General features: G+C 52.4%; 1 protein-coding gene across 1 annotated transcript in view; it reads left to right on the top strand.

Moving 5' to 3' along the window:
* TG (thyroglobulin) overlaps positions 1-19121 on the top strand; it is a gene marked incomplete at its 5' end in the record, with an annotated part of 169129 nt that overhangs the window by 80233 nt on the left and 69775 nt on the right. The window contains 5 exons of the mRNA XM_084229744.1: positions 874-1038; positions 4645-4864; positions 6297-6390; positions 6702-6861; positions 11482-11684. Coding sequence (XP_084085870.1) covers positions 874-1038; positions 4645-4864; positions 6297-6390; positions 6702-6861; positions 11482-11684 — 842 coding nt within the window. The remainder of the gene's footprint in view (positions 1-873; positions 1039-4644; positions 4865-6296; positions 6391-6701; positions 6862-11481; positions 11685-19121) is intronic.

Raw genomic sequence — 19121 nt, 5'->3', positions numbered from 1 at the left:
GGTGCTGCATAGCAGGGACTGGGATCTGAGTAAGGCCTTTAGACTGTGTCCAAGTTGCTCAGTCGAGTGAAGCAGCCCTCTTTTCTGAGCGGTTCTTAGGGCTGAATATCTGAAGGTCATGAATCATTGAAATTGTCCAGTGCAGGACCTGATACACAAGGAAAAGGGCATAACCCTGGTGGAATATGGGTATGATGGGGGCAGGGGACAGAGGGAGATAAATCTCGAGAAGAAGGCAATGGCGAGAACATGGACAGCCTTGTCAGGTATGGCTTAATCCTGAGGTCAGTGGGGTGTCGTGGAGGTACTTTAAACAGGGAGAGAGCGCATTTGTGAATTAAATAAATGACCCAAACTTGATTGTTGTGTGGAAAATAGATTGATCGGTAGGATTGGGCCCTGGCACCATCACTTCATCCCCAACCTCTAGCTCAGAGCCTGGTTGATACAGGAGGTGAGCAAATGAATCCGTGACTGATTGCTCAAGCGCATTAATGAATGGATGCATGCATGCGTGGGTACATGCGTGATGCATGGATTCATGATGCATGCTTGGATAGAAGGATAGTTGACAGACTTGGAGTCCTTCACTATGGGCTGACCTCACAGGAGGGGTAGGAGACTACAGATGAGAGCCCGCCTGGGGTTTCCCCCCCAGCTTAATTCCTTCCTGCCAGCACCCCAGGTTATCTTAGGATGGATGGCTGGGTGGATAGAAACATGCATAGATTCATGCACGCATGATTGGGTAGATGCATAGTAGGAGCGATGCATGGATTCATGGACGTATGATTGGGTGGACAAATGGGTAGACGCATGACTGAGGTGATGTTTCTGAGGCACAAGCCTCACTCTCCTCCCGCTACTCCGCAGAATGTTCCCGCCACGAGGCCTGCCGCGTCACGACTCTGCAGACCCGACCTGGTGCTGTGAGGTGTGTGTTCTATGCTGATACCCAGAGCTGCACACACAGCCTGAGGGCCCAGGACTGCCGGCTTCTGCTCAGCGAAGAGGCCACCCACATCTACCAGAAGCCCAGTAAGTCCAGGCCTGTGCCTCCGGGGCCCGTTCCGGGGGCCTGAGTGGGACTCTGAGCTGGTGTTGGCTTGTGGGCAGCGACTTGTGAGGTTCTTAGGGAAAGTCTGTGAAAATTATCTTGGCGTTCACCTGGGGGGGACTAGGAAGGTAGAAACCTTACTTCTCACTCCCACCTTCCCTGGGCCACCTTTCTTCATTTCTTCCTTGAAGTCACAGAAAGAATTTTGGCCTTTAAATTTCTTAGTCAAATTATAAAGTGTTTTATGACTGTTCACGTGCCTTATCTCATTTGGTTCTCGCCATCACCCCATGAGGTGGCGAGATAGGGAGTTTAACCCGATCCCATCATAGATCTCAGGAGACTCTGGCCCAGAGAAGTTGATTCACTTCTCTGAGTTCACACAGCACAGGGAAGGGGCCAGGAATCCTGTCTCGATGCCTGACCGCCACATGGTGAACCCTGTAGAGGGGCAGCCTCTAGCTCAGTTTAGTTTAAAAACAGGGCCTCCCCTGGTGGTGCAGGTGGTTGAGCGCTGTGAAGCTGTCTGCAGCCTCTGCAGTGTGGGCTCCATCCTGGCCAGCGGTGAGATGGCCACAAGGCGTGGCAGACCTCTCCTGTCTCACCCGCTGCTCCCCTCAGCAGTGTATTTTAGTCAGTCTGCCTTTTCTGTTCCCTGCTCTGCCTTTGGTGAATCCTCTCACCCTCCCGCACATCTGGCCTGCACCCCAGTTCTTGTATGCATGAATAAATAAATCTTAAAAAAAATAAAAACATCCAGTAAGGAGCCATTTATGTCAGATGTTGGGTCAGATGTTGGGGCTCCAGGGGTGAAGCAGCCAGCAGAGACTAGCCTATAAATCCACCACTAAGTGAAATCTGTATGAGCAGCGGGACAGGTAGCATGGGGGCTGAGGCTCTGGGGTGATCCCACCTCCCCCACGAGACATGGTTACTGGATGAAATTAATAGCTTTTTAAAATGTTGGCTAGGTCTGCCATTTTTTCTTCTAGAGCACAGAATCAAATGTTCTCTGCAAAGGCCAGTTAATAATTACCCTGGGCTAGACAGCCACAGGCTCTCTTATAGCGACCTAGTTCTCCCATGGTGGCAGGCAATCAACTGGGACCACATAGAACTCGGTGGCTGTGGCTGTGTGCCAATAAAACTTTATGTATAAAGCCAGGTGGCAAGTAGATTTGGCTCACCTGGTCCTACAGCATCAAGGGGCCTTCAGGCCTGTCTTGACTTAACGAGACCCTCCTCTTGGTCTCCTCCACCGCCTTGGCCTCCACACCAAGAAGTTTCCAGCCTGGACCATTTTGATCTCTGTATTGGAGTCTTGAGCACTTTAACTCAAGGCCTGTCTGCTCTGGGCATTTATATGATTTAGTCAACTCAGATGGATTCGGACGTTTCAGCAACACGGCCGCTGCCCCACGTGGCAGCCCTGCTGGGAGACGCCTTCACTGACTCCTGGGAAACAAATTAGACAGCTGCTCTTGTAGTTCTGTGGGTCTGAAATCCGACGTGAAACGCTCACTTCCGGCAGAAGACCCGTGTTTGTAGGTGTCTATATACGTTGTTCATAGCCCTGGGCGCACTCACACAGCTACCGGAGCATTTTCTTAATCCGGGAGTCACATGGCCTCAAAGTGTGGGGATTCTGGAAAGACGCCACCATTTTTGCAAAAGATTCCAGAAGGGAGAACTCCACCTAACGCTTTCCTTATGTTGGCTGGCGTTCAGGCTGGGTAGCACCAGGCCGCCTCTGGAAGAGGGCCGAGTCCCCTGCCCCGGGAAAGCGCTCTTGCATCCCCTCGAAACTCTTCAGCTTTTACATTTTCTGTCTCTCCGCCTCCGCCCTTTGGATGGTGCCACGGTCATGCATGTGACTGTCCCCTGCCGAGAAAATGAGCCAACGAGTCAGCTCCCAAGGTCCCACTGCTTCAGTACCCTCAGAGGGGACGCCTCCGGCCCTCGGGTTTAGATTTGAAAGAGGAAATCTTGCGAGGAGGAACCACGGGGTGATTTCAGACATTCTTTCGCAAAAGCTTCCTCCTTTCCTCTTTTCTTCATTCATTCATTCATTCATTCATTCATTCATTCATGTGTTGAGCTCTCCCAGTTGCCAGTTGCTCTGGGCTGAGAACACTACCAGCATCCTGGCATTTATTCTTGATATTGTTGTACTGTAGGGATGGCTCTTATTCCCATTTGTAGGTGGAAAATTGAGGGTCAGAAAAATGCTGACATTTCTCCAAAGTAACTGGTCTTGAACATAACACAAGTCAGCATCACGCCCCCACCCCTGACCATCCACCAATTCCTCCCCACGGTGGCCTGCATGCCATGGGCACAACCCTGGCACCACTGTCTATTGGGTCCAATAACTCTTCCTGGGGGGCCCATCCTATCTATCGCAAATCTGTAGCAGCCACCCCAGCCTGCACCCCACGAGACACCAGCAGCCTCTCTCCCACCTTTGTGACAAGCAACAGTGTTTTCAGATGTTGTCACATGTTCCCCGGGGGACAAAATCAACTCCAGCTGGCCCTTGCATTGTTTTTGAGGGATGCACAGCCCTGAAGAAGCTGCCGTTCAGTTTGCAGAGGAGTGAAGCAATGGCCCTGGAGCGGGCAGGGAGAGAGAGAGGGATCCGCTTCATCAGTGCTTGCTGTGGGCTCCTCTCATGTCCTTTGAAAGTGGACTTGGCCCTGAGCCAGAGCCCGACCAGAGTTACTGTCCCTGGAATAAAGGAGGCCCCCGTGGTAGAGGAGATAAGATGGGGCTTCAGGGGGCAAGAAATGGTCATTAGCACGATAAGGAGGGGCTGGGGCTGGGGGCTGGCTGGGGCACCCTAGCTGTAGGGGCCAGGTTTGGGTTTGGGTCTGCACAAGGGGCAGGGCCTCACAGTCACTTAGGGCAGCAGAGGCCAGAGTGGGACCTAACCTGACCTGTGTGAAAGGGGGTGGTCATAGTTGGGGTTCAGAGGTGTGGCAGTGAATCACCTTGAGCTGCAGGTGGCTTCCCACCCTCCTGGGCCCTGAATTCTATTTCCTCCCCAGTGAAAGGCGAATACAGGACCCTTGTTTACCTGCAATTCTGCAATTCTAAATAAAAAAAAAAAAAATGGTGGGGGGAGCAGGGTGAGCAAACTTGTTTGGTGGAAAATTCTGACTTGAAGTGAGTGAAGAAATTAGGTCCTTTACTCATTTCTCTTCTCGTGAATAATCCTTCACTTCCCCTCAAAATTAACGTCTGTGTTTGAGGCCCGGGCTCTACTCTAGGCCTCCCTGGGAGGATTAAGTCCAGTGACTTCTCCTGGGCCCCTGGCCTGGGTTAGTCTCCAGGGGAAGAACTGGTGAGGTTGAACGCTGGGGACGGGATGGGTGCTGAGCATGTTCATTGCCCAGAAGAGATCGACAGTCTTCCTCTTATTCTTGTTTTTCACATGGAACGCTAACTTGACTTGCTGAAACTGAATGCGTCACTAACATTTTTCAAGTTCAGAAAACATTGTTTTGTTTCCTCAAGCATATTCTGAATCCCTGTGAATTGAGCACCCCCCTCTCTCCTCTCTTCTCCAACCCAATGCCCTTCCACAGACACCCCTCTGTTCGGCTCTGGCACGTCTGCACCTTCTGTGACCATTGCCACCCATGGACAGCTGCTGGGCATGTCCCAGGCCATCCAGGTGGGGACTTTGTGGAGGCAAGTGGACCAGTTCCTGGGTGTTCCCTACGCAGCCCCACCCCTGGCAGAGAGGCGCTTCCGGCCCCCGGAACCCTTGAACTGGACAGGACCCTGGGATGCCACCCAACCACGGTAAGGGCTATTTGGAGTGTCATTGGGTGAATATCCAGAGATGCCCATCTAATCCCTCAAAGTGAGACCTGGTATAACCGCGGTACCATGGGGTGAGGGGTGTCCTGGGGAAGGTGGCCATAGGTGCTCTAAGAGATCACCCCCAGCATCAGTTACTCAACATTACATTTCCCCTGGGATTCCATGTGACGAAGGAGCAATGTGCTCTGCTCCATGCAATGACTCAGGGGCCCCGGAGCATGGACGCTCTGGCTCTCAGGCAGGAACATTTCTTGGCACCACTGTCTGACGAAGGCTGTGGAGGAGTCTGCAGGGGAGGTTACTGTGGACCACGCCGCCCGGGGAGGGCTGGTCACTTGCAGCAGGATCATCTCCATCCATGTCTGGGCTCAGTGGGGCCAAAAGTATAGCGGAGAAGGAAAAGCACCAAAGCTAGTGAAAAAGATCTTCCCAAGGGCATTTGTTCCCTCAGAGGGATAAGGTTAAAAGAAATTTTCAAAAATAAGGGGAGGAAGCACGCATATCTTACTTTCTTCCCTCATCAACTTGACTCATCATCATCAATTTCACCCATTCCTTCCCAGGTGGGCAGACACCATTTTAAACAGTTGCCATGCTGGGAAGGGTTTTGCGATTCTTCTAGTTTAAGCACATTCAGAACACTGATGAACATTCTCCACTCCTCCCACCTGCATTTGCTCTTCTGTCCAGTGTCTGTGGCTCAGAACCATGGCCAAAAAGAGTGATGAGTTAGGAGGCTCTGGAATACTCGAGGCAAGGGATGATGAGGCTTAAAGGGGGGCAGGCTGGCAGGCATTAGGAATGCAGAAAGCTGTGGGGACATCTCCAGGCTGGGGAAGTGAATGCAGTGGACACACCAGCGAGGGTGCTTTTCCAAGTTGGGGTGTGCCTGCTGGATACTTGAGGGGTTGGACTGCATGGGATATGGGCGCAGAGTAGCTGGAGAGCCTGGTTCAAAGTCCAGTGTGGATGAGACTTGGGGGTGAGGAAAGGCCCTTCTGGGGAGGTTACCATCATGGTCTCAGCGGGTGCCTGGAGAACGGCACACTGGCACACTCAGGCTCAGTGCTGATGGAGAGAGCAGGTGCCTCGCCTCGTCCAGCGATAGGTCTGCACGCCTGGAGCCATGAAGGACTGATGTCCCAAGCGCTGTCCTGTCCGACATCTTTGTTTCTGCACCTTAACATTGATCTGTGTGATCCTGCCCAGGCCAGACGCAGGGACAGGCACCTGCTGTTCTTTGCATTCACCTGCCACATCAGTCTGCCTTTTCCCTAACCCCCTAATTGCCGCAGAGCTGGGGGACCCAGCTTGAGGACCGGGCCTTGTGCTGTCATGCTGGCAGAGGGTGGGGAGGGGAGATGCACCGTGATCCTTTGCTTGTTTCCCTGAAAGCCAACCATCTTTGCAGGGCCAGCTGCTGGCAGCCGGGCGCCCAGGTGCCCGCGTCCCCGGGAGTCAGTGAGGATTGCTTGTATCTCAACGTGTTTGTCCCGCAGAACGTGGTGAGTTCTAGCATCCTTGTGCGGTGCCTTGGACTCTGCCCTTCCCACAGCTGCCGACATCATCTCTCATCTCCTTGGCGGCCAGTGCTCTGGTCCCGGCGCCTACCCAGCCAGTTCTTGCTTTCAGGAAGGTCTGAACGGCTGAGAGCCTCACAAGGTCTTCCTGGGTCTCCTGTGGCCACTCTGACCCCCCACATCCGTGCCCCAGGCACATCTGACACTCTCAGCCTCTGCTTCCGTGCCTGAGAAGTGAACAAGGATGACATGTCTGGGGTCCACTCTGGGGGTGACACATTCTCCGATCCCCGCAGGCCCCCAACGCGTCAGTGCTGGTGTTCTTCTACAACGCCGCCCAGGCCAGGGCGGGCGGGAGGCCGCTGGCCCTCGATGGCGCCTTCCTGGCCGCTGTGGGCAACCTCATCGTGGTCACCGCCAGCTACCGGGTGGGCGTCTTCGGCTTCCTGAGTTCTGGTAAGTCTGGGCATTGGTGGGACGGCTGCCCCTTGGGCTGAGGCACCCCTTTGTGTGTGTCCAGGGCCCCACCCCTCAGGCTTCGGTCCCCCTCTAATCCAGCTGAGAACTCGGGGTGTCCCATGGCCATGAGACCCACAGCAGGCAAAGGGAGAGTTGCCATTTGTGGAACTTACTGTGTGTGTGAAGCTGGTGCTGGGACATTATGTGTTTTGTCCGGTGCTGTGTGTGTGTGGTGTGTGTGATGTATGATGTTGATGTGGTGTGTGCGTGAGTACTGTGTGTGTGCGCAGGTGTGCATGCCCCAGGAGGCTGGGTCTCACTTGGTCATGGTCCCCTGCTCGGGTAAGAGCAGAGCCGGGACTCTCCGGGGCTGCCAGGCCTAGAGACCTCCATAGGCCCGTTGGTGCTTGGAGCACGGGAGGCCATCTGACTCGAGGGAGGGCCGTGTCCATGATGCCTCCCCAACTCTGGCCTCACTGTGACCACCACATGTCCCCAATTCATCACAGAGCTGAGGCCTAGACCGATCCCTGCACCCCTTGCCCTCCACCACCTCCACCCCTGCCGGTGGTGGGCGGGCAGGCGGGCAGGCCAGGCACGCTGCCTTGATCCTTCCTTTCCTGAGGCTCAGTTTTCTTCTCCATGAAGCAGGAAGTTTCTCCAACTTCCAAGGCTCAGGGGAGGTGCTTGTGTGAAGAGGCTGTAGGGCCGTGATGGGCTTTTGAGTCACCAGGGACAGGTTCTGGGCCCCTCTGTTTTCCACATAAGCACCGACTGCCTGAGCTGTGAGTGGGGTGGGTGGAAGGTGGATGCAGAAAATGGGTGATTGTGAGCGGGGTGGGCATCCCACAGGCATGGAGACCTAGGAGTGCTGGGGAAGGAGGTCTGGCCAGATCACCCACATGAGGCCTTAAGGCCCGGAAGATGCTCCTAGGCCTGTGCAACAAAGGGAATCGAGCAAAAAGTTAGAGCCAAATGCCACGAGGTGCCTCCGTGGGTGATGGTCATATTTTAGATTTTCCTTTATTAAAAGAGTCACAGACTCTTTTTTTAAAAATATTTATTTATTATGCATACACGAACTGGGGTACAGGCCAGAGATGTGGGGGGTGCGGGGATTCACCAGACAGAGTGGGGAACAGAACAGGCAGATTGAAATACACTGCTGAGGGGAGCAGCGGGCGAGGCAGGAGAGGTCTGCGCGCCATGTGGGTAGCTCTCTGGTCTGGGATCGAACACGTGGTGCAATGGCTGCAGAGGCTTCATAGCTTGTGTCTTTTTTTTTTTTTTTTTTATAGAGGCATGTTCCATTTATTTATTTGTCTGCTTGTTTGTTTGTTTTGTTTATACAAGCACTGGGTACAGTCAGAAGCGCGGGAGGGTGAGAGAATTCACCAGAGCCAGAGCGGGGAGCAGAGCAGGCAGAAGGACCGAAGTACACTGCTGAGGGGAGCAGCGGGCGGCAGGAGAGGTCTGCGCGCCAATAGCTTGTGTCTTAACCCCATGCACCACCAGGGAGGCCCTTAGATTTTCCTTTAGAGGACCATGGTCAGCTGCTGAGCACTGGACACTCTGCCTGGGCTTTCTTTCCTCTTTTCAGACCCACGAGTGACACGGATCTGTTGTCAGTTGCTCCTTCTCTAAGGAGGCAGGTGCACTGAGCACTCCCCATGGTGCTTTGCATAGCCCTGGCTGCATTTCCAGACAGCAGAGAACAAGTCCCCATACGTTGTTTGCCCTGAGGGGGCGGAGGATGGTGACTTCAAGCACTGTCATCTGATAGAGAAGGCAGGTGCCACTGGGAAGGCTGGTAGGGACTGTAATGGGGAAGCAGAGGAAACTTCCAGAACACACACCTCCTCCTCCTCACTGCTGACTTACCAGACATTTCACTGAAATTACCATGTTGAAATCTCCAGGCAGCTTGCTGAGGCCAGTGTCCTGTGACTGCTTCACAGATGAAGGAAGAGGTTAGGGAACAGCTGAGCCGGGGCTCCCAGTGCATGTTGAACCCTGTGGCCGGCAGCGGGGTGAGCTGTATGGCAGCATGTCCCCTTGACTGTCTAGAAACTGGGATTCCTCACTCTCCTGTGTGGGGCCAGATGGGCTTGTACCTGCCACTAACCACGAGTGAGTTGCCATGGCTGTATTTCCCAGCCCTCCTGTCTCTCCCACATCCAGACCGCCCGGCCCGTCTGGAAGATGGCAAGGCCAGGCAGGAGCAGAGGGCTGGGGGAGGCAGGAGGTTCTCCGGCAGGGAAAGTTCCAGAGATGGAAACTGTAACTTTGAAGTGAGAATCACAGCCCCTTACACATCACAGACGTTTCAACAAATGTCTGTTGAAGTGGATTGACTGTTAGGACCAAGAATTCTGAGTGTGCGTTGGGATTTAATCTCTGACTTTATCTCCTGTTCGCTTTTGCCCCTAAACAAACTCCACTTCAGTCTTAGATTCCTCCCCAGTGAAGGAGGGGGCTGGACTGGACAGTCCATCCCAGGGCATGTGCTCGTTTAGCTGCCAGTGCCTGGCAGGAGGTGGGACCCAATCGGGTCTTCTCTGATGGGGGGCTCTTCAACACCCCATCAGCCCTTGGCTTGTAGGAAGCTGATCTATGGGGCGTGAGAGTTGGGGCTATCCCCCACTCACTGTCACTGAAATGCACACTGTGGCTGGCCATCGCTTCCCAGATGCACAGGGCTGGGTCCTCAGGTGGCTCCTAGCTCCCGGCTATATCTTAGACCTGGAGACAAAGGGCATTCATCCGAACAAAGGTAGCCCACTCACACAGGGACATCCCCAGTCGGGGTCCTGCTGGTGGCGTCTTCACCATTCCTAGAACATGGAATGCATTTGCAGAAGTTCTGACAATCTCCCCAGCTGGAAGTGTCATTTAGACCCTGAGCTGATGTCCTTATGAGCTCTGGGAATCAGGGTGCAGGGTTTCTGTCTTCCTATTTGGGATTTTGGGGTCTTAGTGATCATTTCTTGCTTGATACTGAATCCTGTTCATCAACACTCTGGTCTTGTAAGCACCTAATGTTTCCTAAGGACCTACTGTGCACCGCTGACTTTAGTGGGGCTGCAGTCTGGCAGGAAATCGATGGTGACACAGACCCAGAAGGGGAATCTTGCTTCCCTGAGGCCTGTGGGCTGATGCGGAGCTGAGACCTAAGGGTGGCTGGGCCAGAGGGCTCGGCCTGTAGGCGGCGGGAAGCACGCGTGCCTGCTGTGAGCGGGGGAGAGGTGGGCTCGTGCGTTTGGAGCAACTGGTAGGAGCCTGGGAGGCTGAAGCCCAGACACAGGAGGAGACAGGGAGCAGTGACCAGAGAGAGGGGTGAGCCTGTCCCCCAGGCCTCGGCCACACTAGAGAACTGAGGTCCTGTGCTGAAGACAGTGGGAGGGGGCGGTGTGTGTATGTGTGAGTGTGTAAGTGGGGGTGCATGGGTGTGTTTGGGTACACTCATTTGATCATAATAACAGTGATGTGTGCCTTCCACACATACCACAATGTGAGTACACATGCAGGGGTGTGTGTGCAAGTGTGTGTGTGCATGTGCGTGTGTGTGAGGGAGACAGAGATGGTTAAAATGAGACGTCCAGTGCAGGGGGTCCACTGGACTGAGGGACGTGTGGATACAGGAGCTCAGTGGGGAGCTTGGGGATGGCGGAGGTTGTGGGGGAGCTGCGGCCCCTGGGGAGGGAGTGGGGTGCAGCAGCACAGGGGTGTCAGGGAAGGCTTGCAGGGGCAGAATAGGTAGGTGATGCTCAGGAGACAGAGCCTATTCCTATGGGCTGAGCGAATTTGAGACACCTGAGAATTGTCATGGCGAGAAGAGGGGAGGCCGGCTGGGGAGGGCGCTGCCTCCAGAGTCACCGAGTGTGGATGGGGGCTGAAGCTCTGGATCACTGCTGTTGCCTACAACAAAGCCAGAGACATGGGTGGGGCAGGGGGGAGTCTCGGCTCAGGGGGGAAGGAGCCTGGCTTCCAGGGGCGCGAGTGGCCTGGCTAGTAGGGAGGGCCCCCTGGAATCAGAGCGTGGCGTGTATTATGCCAAGACACCAGGTGCCAGAGCCTGTTCTGGCTACACTTTTATGCGTGTCCAAAGTATTTCATTAATAACATTGTGCCGGACCTTTGACGCATATTTACTGAGTTCTCTGAGCAAAGGAGGGAGATGTGAACCTGCTAAGAGCTATTGATCTGGAAAGATGAGTGGATGGGACCAGGATCCAGAGCCCCATGGGCCGGCTGTGGTCAGGGAAGGAGAGGCGTGTGTACGGGCAGGAAGTTTGTCTCCTCCGCCACGTGCCTTGCTTGTCGGTGACCGAACGGCACTGCCCCTGGTCTGAGTAGCTGCGCTAACACCTGCCCTCACGACGTCGGGCTCACTCTGGCCCACAGGTGAAGCTCCGAGGCAGGTCTCCTGGTGCGAGGCTGAAGCCACCATCACCTGGCTGGTCTGGCCCTGCAGCCCACTCTCGCCCACCGACCTATGCTGTGGGACCACAGCCCTGACCCCCGTGGTCAAGCGGCTGCCTGGCATAGACCACACTATAATAAGTAAATTCCAAGTTGCAAAATCACCAAGAGTCAAAACGTCTCCTCTTTCTGCAGGGTCCGGCGAGGTGAGTGGCAACTGGGGTCTCCTGGACCAAGTGGCGGCTCTGACCTGGGTGCGGACCCACATCGGAGTACTCGGTGGGGACCCTCGGCGTGTGACCCTGGCGGCAGACCGCAGTGGCGCCGACGTGGCCAGCATGCACCTGCTCAGCACCCGGGCCGCCAGCCCCAGACTCTTCCGGAGGGCCGTGCTGATGGTGAGCCAGCCCCGCCCGCCTGCGTCTCTTTGCCCGCCCGCGCGAGGTGGCCCTCCCTGGCCCTCCCTGGCCTCTTGAGACCAGCCGGCCTGATTGTTCAGTTGTTTCTTGTCCTTTGTCGTGACCTGGTATCCCACACGTGATGGTCCAGGATGCTGCCCCCGACTGGGCAGTGCTGTGGGCTGCAGGTGGTTACAAAGTGGTTCTGTTTCCCGGAAGTGCTTCCTCGGCAGCTCGTGGTCTGAGGCCTCTGGTTGATGGACAGACCCAAGGGGTGTGGATGTAGGCTGAAAAGCTTCCCGGTGCGGGCAACTTAGCAATGGCAAGTTGCTCTGGTCTTGTCTGCCTTTGAGTCACCATCTCCCCTTACGCCGTCTGGTTTTGTCAATAGCCCATGTTCTCGCTGCCCTGAGAGTCAGTTCTGCTGACATTTTACTTAGAACAATACCGGTTGGTACATGCCTCTCACCCATCCACCTCCTCCTGCTTGAGCTCTGAGGAGGGCCAGGAGCATGAGAGCTTGTGAGGAGTGGCCAGCAGCTGGGCCAGTAGTGGCACTGGTGATGATGATGGTGCTGGTGACGGTCATGGTGCTGGTGATGATGCTGCTGGTATAATGATGTTCATCGTGACAATAATTATGATGGAAGAAATAACCTGGTTGACCCCAGCGTAAATCCGGAAGGCCAGCTGGTGCGCCATTGATGAATTTCTAATTTTGTTGAGCATCCAGTTTGTGCCAGAGGCTGTATGAGATGCTGGCTTGGCCTTGCTGAGTAATACATGCCCTAGTTCTCAAGAAGCTTGTAATTTACCGGGGAGCAGGAGACAAACACTTAAGGCAGATATTTAACAGGGTGTAGGGTGGCTGAGAGGCCCCAAGCAAGTGCTGGGGACGGAGGGCGTGTGGGTGAATACTCTCAGGAGAGGCAGTGTCTGGCTAATGCACAAACATCTGTAGGCGGAGGCCTGGCACCCAGGGAAACCGGGGCTCTCACCAGGGCCTGCTCGTCATGTGATGTGGCTGAGGACAGGGTTTTCATGGCTGTGGAGGCCGGGAGGCAGAGGGGAGCCAGGATGTACTGAACTGGGTTTAGCCTTTGTGCTTGGGAGCCGTGCAAGAGTTTTATGTATTTGATTGGTAGCTTGGTTTGGTTTACCATTTTGACCATTTTGAAATATATCTCAGTGGCATTAAGTCCATTCAGTGTTGTCAACCATCACGACTAATCATTTCCAGAATTTCTTCATTACCCCAGACAGAAACTCTGCACTTAGCAAATAACTCCCATTTCCTCTTTCCCAGCCCCTGGTGGACTCTGTTCTACTTTCTGTGTCTATGAATTTATATATTCTAGGTCCCTCGTATCGGTGAAATCCTACAAGATTTGTGTGACTTATTTCACTTAGCATAATGTATGCAAAGTTTGTTCAGTTCTAGCAAATATCTGAATTTCATTTTTTTTAAGGCTAATATTCATTGTATGAATTTCCACCTTTTGTTTACCTGTTCACCTGTGGAGGATGCTTGGGTTGTTTCCATCTTTAGCTAGTGTGGCACATGCTTCTGGGCGTGTTGTTGCGCCATCGAGGGTTTTCAGGATGCTGGGAGACTGTCTTAGAACTACTCTTTAGGAAGACTTTGGTTAGAGCTGGGGGCAGGATGAATTTAAAAGGGGCACCCTGGAGGCAGAGAGAATATTGTGGGAAGAGGGTGAACCTCTGAGACCCACACGGAGGACCTGCTGGCAGCTACAAGGTCGTGTAATCACAGCCCAGTTTTGTCCAGTCTTCCTGGGATCCAAGCCCTTGATACAAAGAGAAGTGTCAGAGTTTGCACCTAGCTGTGCGAGGCCAGCCTGGCCCCCAACCCGTCAGGAAGCAGAGCCACCTGCCCCCCGACCTCTCCACTTTAGTTAGGAACCTTGTAACATCGACGGGCCCATGCTCAGTTCCGCAGGTAGTTTCTGCTGTGCGGGCCCTTTCTCCCGCCTTCCTCTGCCTGCCTTCCTCATCCCTCAGGAAGCCCTTCCAGCTGCACCACAGCACCAGGCACTCTTGGCATGGCTTGTACTTCTCTGCACTGCACCATCATGCTTCCCCCCAGTAAATATCGGTCCCCATCTCCAAGGCAGCTCTCACAGACTGGAAGCTCTGGATCGGGGAGGATCGGTCAGCCTTGCTCTCTGTGGAGCCCCTGTACCCAGCCCATCCGTCTTCCAGTGGGTGCTCCCAGAGAGTGTCTGGGTGGTGGATGAGCAGGAGACCGGAAGGGTCCCAGGGCCCACAGACTAGCCCATGGTCCCCCCTCCCTTTGTCTCTCATCCTTTGATTTGGATTTTCTGCAATCTGCCGCTCAGTGGGTCTGAATACACAGATCTTTCCATTCCTGGCCTAATAAAGAGCTTCCTGAGGGGCTTTCCAGGGCCACTTAGAAAGCAGACATGCCTGCGGCCCAGGGACACCAACAAGATGCTCCAGGAGGCCCAGAAGGCAGTTTTCTTTTTGAAAAATCTGCAAAGTTTAGGTGTTTTGGGGCATTTCAAAAATGAATCTGCTTTAACAAATGGTAACGTGCATAAAAATAACCCTCCGTCTGCTTCAGTCACTGAGGAGCAGCTTTACAACTGCTCCTAGCGGTCCTTGGGTTGCCTGTGAAATTATTTGTAATCGAGAGAACCAAAAGACTTCAACACATCAGCAGATCTCAAACGTGTTCTTTACTAACAGATGTTTGGGGGAAGAATGTGAGCTGGTGATATATTCTTAGATAAAATCTTAAGTCTTTTTGCAAATCTTGGGGCCAGAATGATTGAAATTGCAGGCGACGCAGACTCTTGTCATAATTAATAGCTTGTGTGTATTTGTTTAGCATGTTTGCAGTCTAAGCATTTCCAGATATTAGCTCGCAGGTCCCTCCACACTGATTGGCGTGGGGGGTTTTATTCTCAATGTAGAGATAACGAAGCAAAGGCTCAGAGAGGTGTAGTGACCCGCAAAAGGACACAGAGCAAAGGGGCTGCATATGGGCTACAACCTAAAGCAAATCCTGTTTTCCTTCTCTGAGCTGCAGCAAAGAACTTGAGATTTTATTTTTCTAGCCTACCTTACTGCACTTCTGCTATGGCTGGGCATGTGCATGGGCACATGGGTTTACCTCCTAGTACTTCCTAGTGCTTAGTGTTTCCCAACATTTAGCACTCCCCAATACTTAGTACTTCCCAATGCTCAGTACTTCCCATAACTTAGTACTTCGATGCCCAGTACTTACCAATGCTTCATACTTCCCCAAACTTCATGCTTTGCGATGCTTATTAGTACTCTCCAAGGCTTAGTACTCCGTGATGTATTAAGCACAGCACTGGTGCAGAGAGGCCCTAGGGCCACACTGAGTCGAATCAAAGTCATGGGAGTTGATGATGGTTTGGGCCCACAGCCAGTTTCTCCTCGTCCTGCACATGTATCATAGTGTACACCCTCTCCTCTGCCTGCCTCTTAATCAATCCACCTGGCTCTCCATAGGCTTCAATGCGTCTGTAAGTATTTGATGATAACTTGTGATTTTTAAAAATAATTTCTGATGTCATTTCATGGAATTTTTTAATTTATTTCAGCAAAGTGTCTATGTTTTTATGACGTTAAGTTTTACCGCCATGAATCAGGGTAACGCCATACCCATGGACATGGTATTTTTGTCTCCGTTAGGTCTTTTAGAATTTTGAACTTTCCACAATTTTGTTGAATTGTGAGGTGGGGACCACGCTGGGCAGACTCTGCTGCTTTGTGCCTGTTGCCTTGTTCTCCACTGTTCTCAGCTGGCCCATGCTGGCACAGGGGGAGAGTTGGCCCAGCTTTGGCTGAGTGTTCTTACCACTTTAATGATTTGTTATTTCCGTTGGGTTTTCTATGAAGTCATTTCATTGTCTGCAAGTAATGACAGGCTTATTTCTGTACCTGTTGGAGCAAAATGCTCAGCTGCTCTACCAGAGACCCACCACTGAAGTGGCGTCGCTAATCAGGTCTTTTTGTCTTCGTGTTTCCCGAGGTGAGAAGTCCAGTTCCATGATCTCAGGGGCTGGGTTCTTCCATGTGTTTCTCTGCCATCATAGGACCTTGTGCATGGCTGAGTCTGGTTGGCTGGGTTGGCCAGACAGCAGGAAGGGGCCAGAAGGGGGAGAGGCAGCCTCTGACGTGGCCTCTGCAGAGGGCCTGCATTTGATTCGCTTTGCTCCATTTTTGCCGGGATCGTGCCTGTGTATGCTTCTATCCATTATATTAATCTCGTTATTTAACCAAGGTTTTGCTTTTTCAATCTTGTCTGTGCCAGAATTTAAATACCCTGTCTCACTGGGGTCTGCCCTTCTCATTTTGTTTTCTCCTTGTTTCCAAGACAAACTAATGTTTGTTTCACTTCTGGAGGTAAAAGTCAGCCTCATTACTTCTCATTCTTTGTTTTCTGATCATTATATTTCAAGCAATAGATTCCCCTTTTGCTATCGTCTCAGTTACGTCACAAACATTTGCAACATAGCAACATGTCATTTAAAAAGTGTTTTTATTATTTCCTTTGCTCAAGAATTTTTTTTTATTTTAGATATATAGAATATTTCTCCATCTTTTGCAAGTTGATTTCCAGTTTTATTGCGTTATAATCCTAGAGCATGCATTGGAAAATGCTGACTCCATGGATGTAGTAGGACTTCCTTTGTGACCTAATGGATTCTCCATTTCCTGGCAGAAAAGTTGTATAGTGTTGTCAAAGTCTTCTCCCTGTCTACTTATCAATTTACTTACCTTGGTTTCATCTATCAGTGACTAAGTTATGTATTAAAATCTCCAAATAAAATGAGTGATTCATCCATCTGTCTCTCTAGAAATTGCTTAACAAACCTTGGCACTGTATGGTTAGATTAATATAAGTTCAATCATGACATCTTTTTAATATAGCATTCCTTTTGTAACATCTCTTTTTGCCCTGAAGTTATTCATTTTCACCTTAAATTCCATTTTGACTCAAAAGTCAACCATTTTCCAGGAAAAAATTTCACTCTTTTATTTTCAAATTCTGCATCCTTTTGTTGTAAGTATCTGCCAAGTAGACAATACAATGGGGGGGTGGGGATTTTAAAAATTCATTCTCTGTACAACAGCCAGTGTGGTCTTTAAAACATAGAATGGGGCACTATCTCTCCTCTGCTTAGAACCTTCCCATTTCTGGGAAGAGACCCCAAGCTCCTTCTCCTGCCAGGCGGGTCCCTGCAGGACTTGCCTCCCACAGCCTCTCACTCCCGGCCTCCCCGGTCTTCCTGAGATCCTTTGGCCTGCAGCTTTGTGCCTGCTGTCCTTGCTGCCTCCAGAGTCCTTCCTAGATCTTCCCATGACTGTTTGCTGCTCTCTTTTGGGCGTCAGCTCAAAACCCTCCGCTGGGAGGTCTCTGGAGCATCTGACTAAACACTCCCGCGGCCTTCACCCTCCCACCCAGCAGTGCCGGCCATTTCCTGCTCTGATTCACTGTCGTGGAAGGCCTCTTGTTCGTTTGTGATCGGCTCTGTGATCGAGGACTTCACCGGTTCTCACTGGTACATCCCCAGGCCCAGAGCAGAGTCTGGTGCTTATCGGCATCCCTAAAAGAAGGCCCTGGGGAATGAAGAGCCCAGGTACGACAAGCAATCGGCAAAAGTGCGTAGGTGAGACCAATTGCTGTCCTCACAATCGCTAAGAAGTCCTTTTCTCCCTGACTCCCCATGTCCACCTCCAAGTTAAACATGACACCCTCAAAAGTCCTAAAATCTGGTTGTCTTCAGACTGAAGCTCATGGCAAAGCTGAGCTGCTCACCAGGTGCTTCCTCCTTGCTCCCCTGTCCTGGCAGTGGCAAGTTTCAAACCAACAGAAGTTTCTGAATGAACAGACAGCTCTCTCCACGTTCTAAGAGTTAAATATTTATTAGGCTTATTTCAATCAGGAATAAATACATGATTTAGTAAAGTGTAATGCTTCCCACTTAGAAATCCCCCCCGAGTGCTCCCCAGATGTTCAGATCACGTTTGTCACAACAGAACACGCTTTGTGAGATGCGGCACTGGCATCCGTGATGCGAGGTGGCCCTGCCTGCTGGGGAATCATGGTCCCGGTGTTACATGCATTCCTCCTACGTTGGCTGGTTCCTCTGAGGTCGTGCAGGAAACCACACAAGCCTTCCTGTATAAACACACTGGACTCGATGGCGCAGCGGTCATGGACATGCGTGTCCACACTCCACTGGCTCGCTGAGCTCAGGTCTGTGGACTGTGTGTGGTTACCAGGGAGACCTTGTGATGGGGCAGCTGGAGACACGTCTCGACCACTACCCTGAGCAGTCAAGGTTGTCAAGGCCTCACCCCTACCAGGAGCAGGAGGGGCCTGGCATAAAACCCTCTCCTCTAGCTCTGGTTTCTGCTTCTCTTTCATCTCTTAACATTATGTAAGACAGAATGAAGCTACTCTGACTTCCCTGGAGCTCCGCGTTTTTGTTCATGTGGACACCAGGCTCTCCTTAGAATAAAATACTGGATGAATTCATTCTTTCCAACTTATCCATTTCCTTTTTTGAGAAATTCAACCCCTGTTCTCCTCAGTCCAGTCATGCTGTCCAATCTCTGAGGGTCCCTGAAACATGAGCTCCTGGTGCCTCTTGCCTGACTCCATCCCCACCCCGAATCATGAGCTGGCTTTTCCTTTTATACCCCATTTTCACAGCTTTTCTCCCTGTCTCCATGGCTGGGGACTTAATGCAGCACCTCTTCTTCAGGCAATCCTGAAGGAATCATTGATGCTTCAATACAGCAGGGGTCTCTGTACCCCAGAGAGGGGCTTTCTGTGCTGCAGAGCTGTGGCTGGGGCATCGTAAGAGCTGGGCTGCTCCAGGTCCACCCCTGCTTCCCCACCAGCAGCCCCCCTTTCTCCTGACACATTGCCCTCTGCAGAAGGAGGGAGCCCGTTGAACCTGCACGTGTGGATGACGCAGGAGCTGGCCTCGGTGTCTCCTGGTGCAGGGCTGCTGAGCAGGGTTAACTTTAGTGTCACCGAGTTCTATGAGAGGGAGGAGCCCAGACCGAGGTCTTCTTGCCCGCTGGTTTCCCGAGTTCACTGTGGACACCAGTCTGCAAAGCCAGACCCACTGCCAGGCCACAGCTTTTAACTCAGGCTGGTTTCACTCAGCAGTTCTTTCTGGTGACCTCAGACATGGCCCTCTGGGTGGCCTTGTGAATATTCCTGGTGTATTTCTCGTGTGTCCATGTCTCTCCCACAAACGCGTGGCTCTGAAACTGCCCAGTCACAGCAGGAGCCGACATCTTGAGACGCCCCAACCCCGCTCACACACCAGGGAGGGGCTCCCTTTGCAGAGATGTGGCTAGAGAAGATTTGAGTTCAAGTCTCCATGTGGCCTCTCTGGGCTT

Source organism: Talpa europaea (assembly GCF_964194135.1).
Source record: "Talpa europaea genome assembly, chromosome: 3".
Lineage (NCBI taxonomy): Eukaryota > Metazoa > Chordata > Mammalia > Eulipotyphla > Talpidae > Talpa > Talpa europaea.
The sequence above is the reverse complement of the archived record's forward strand: the minus strand, read 5'-3'. Positions and strand labels throughout refer to the sequence as shown.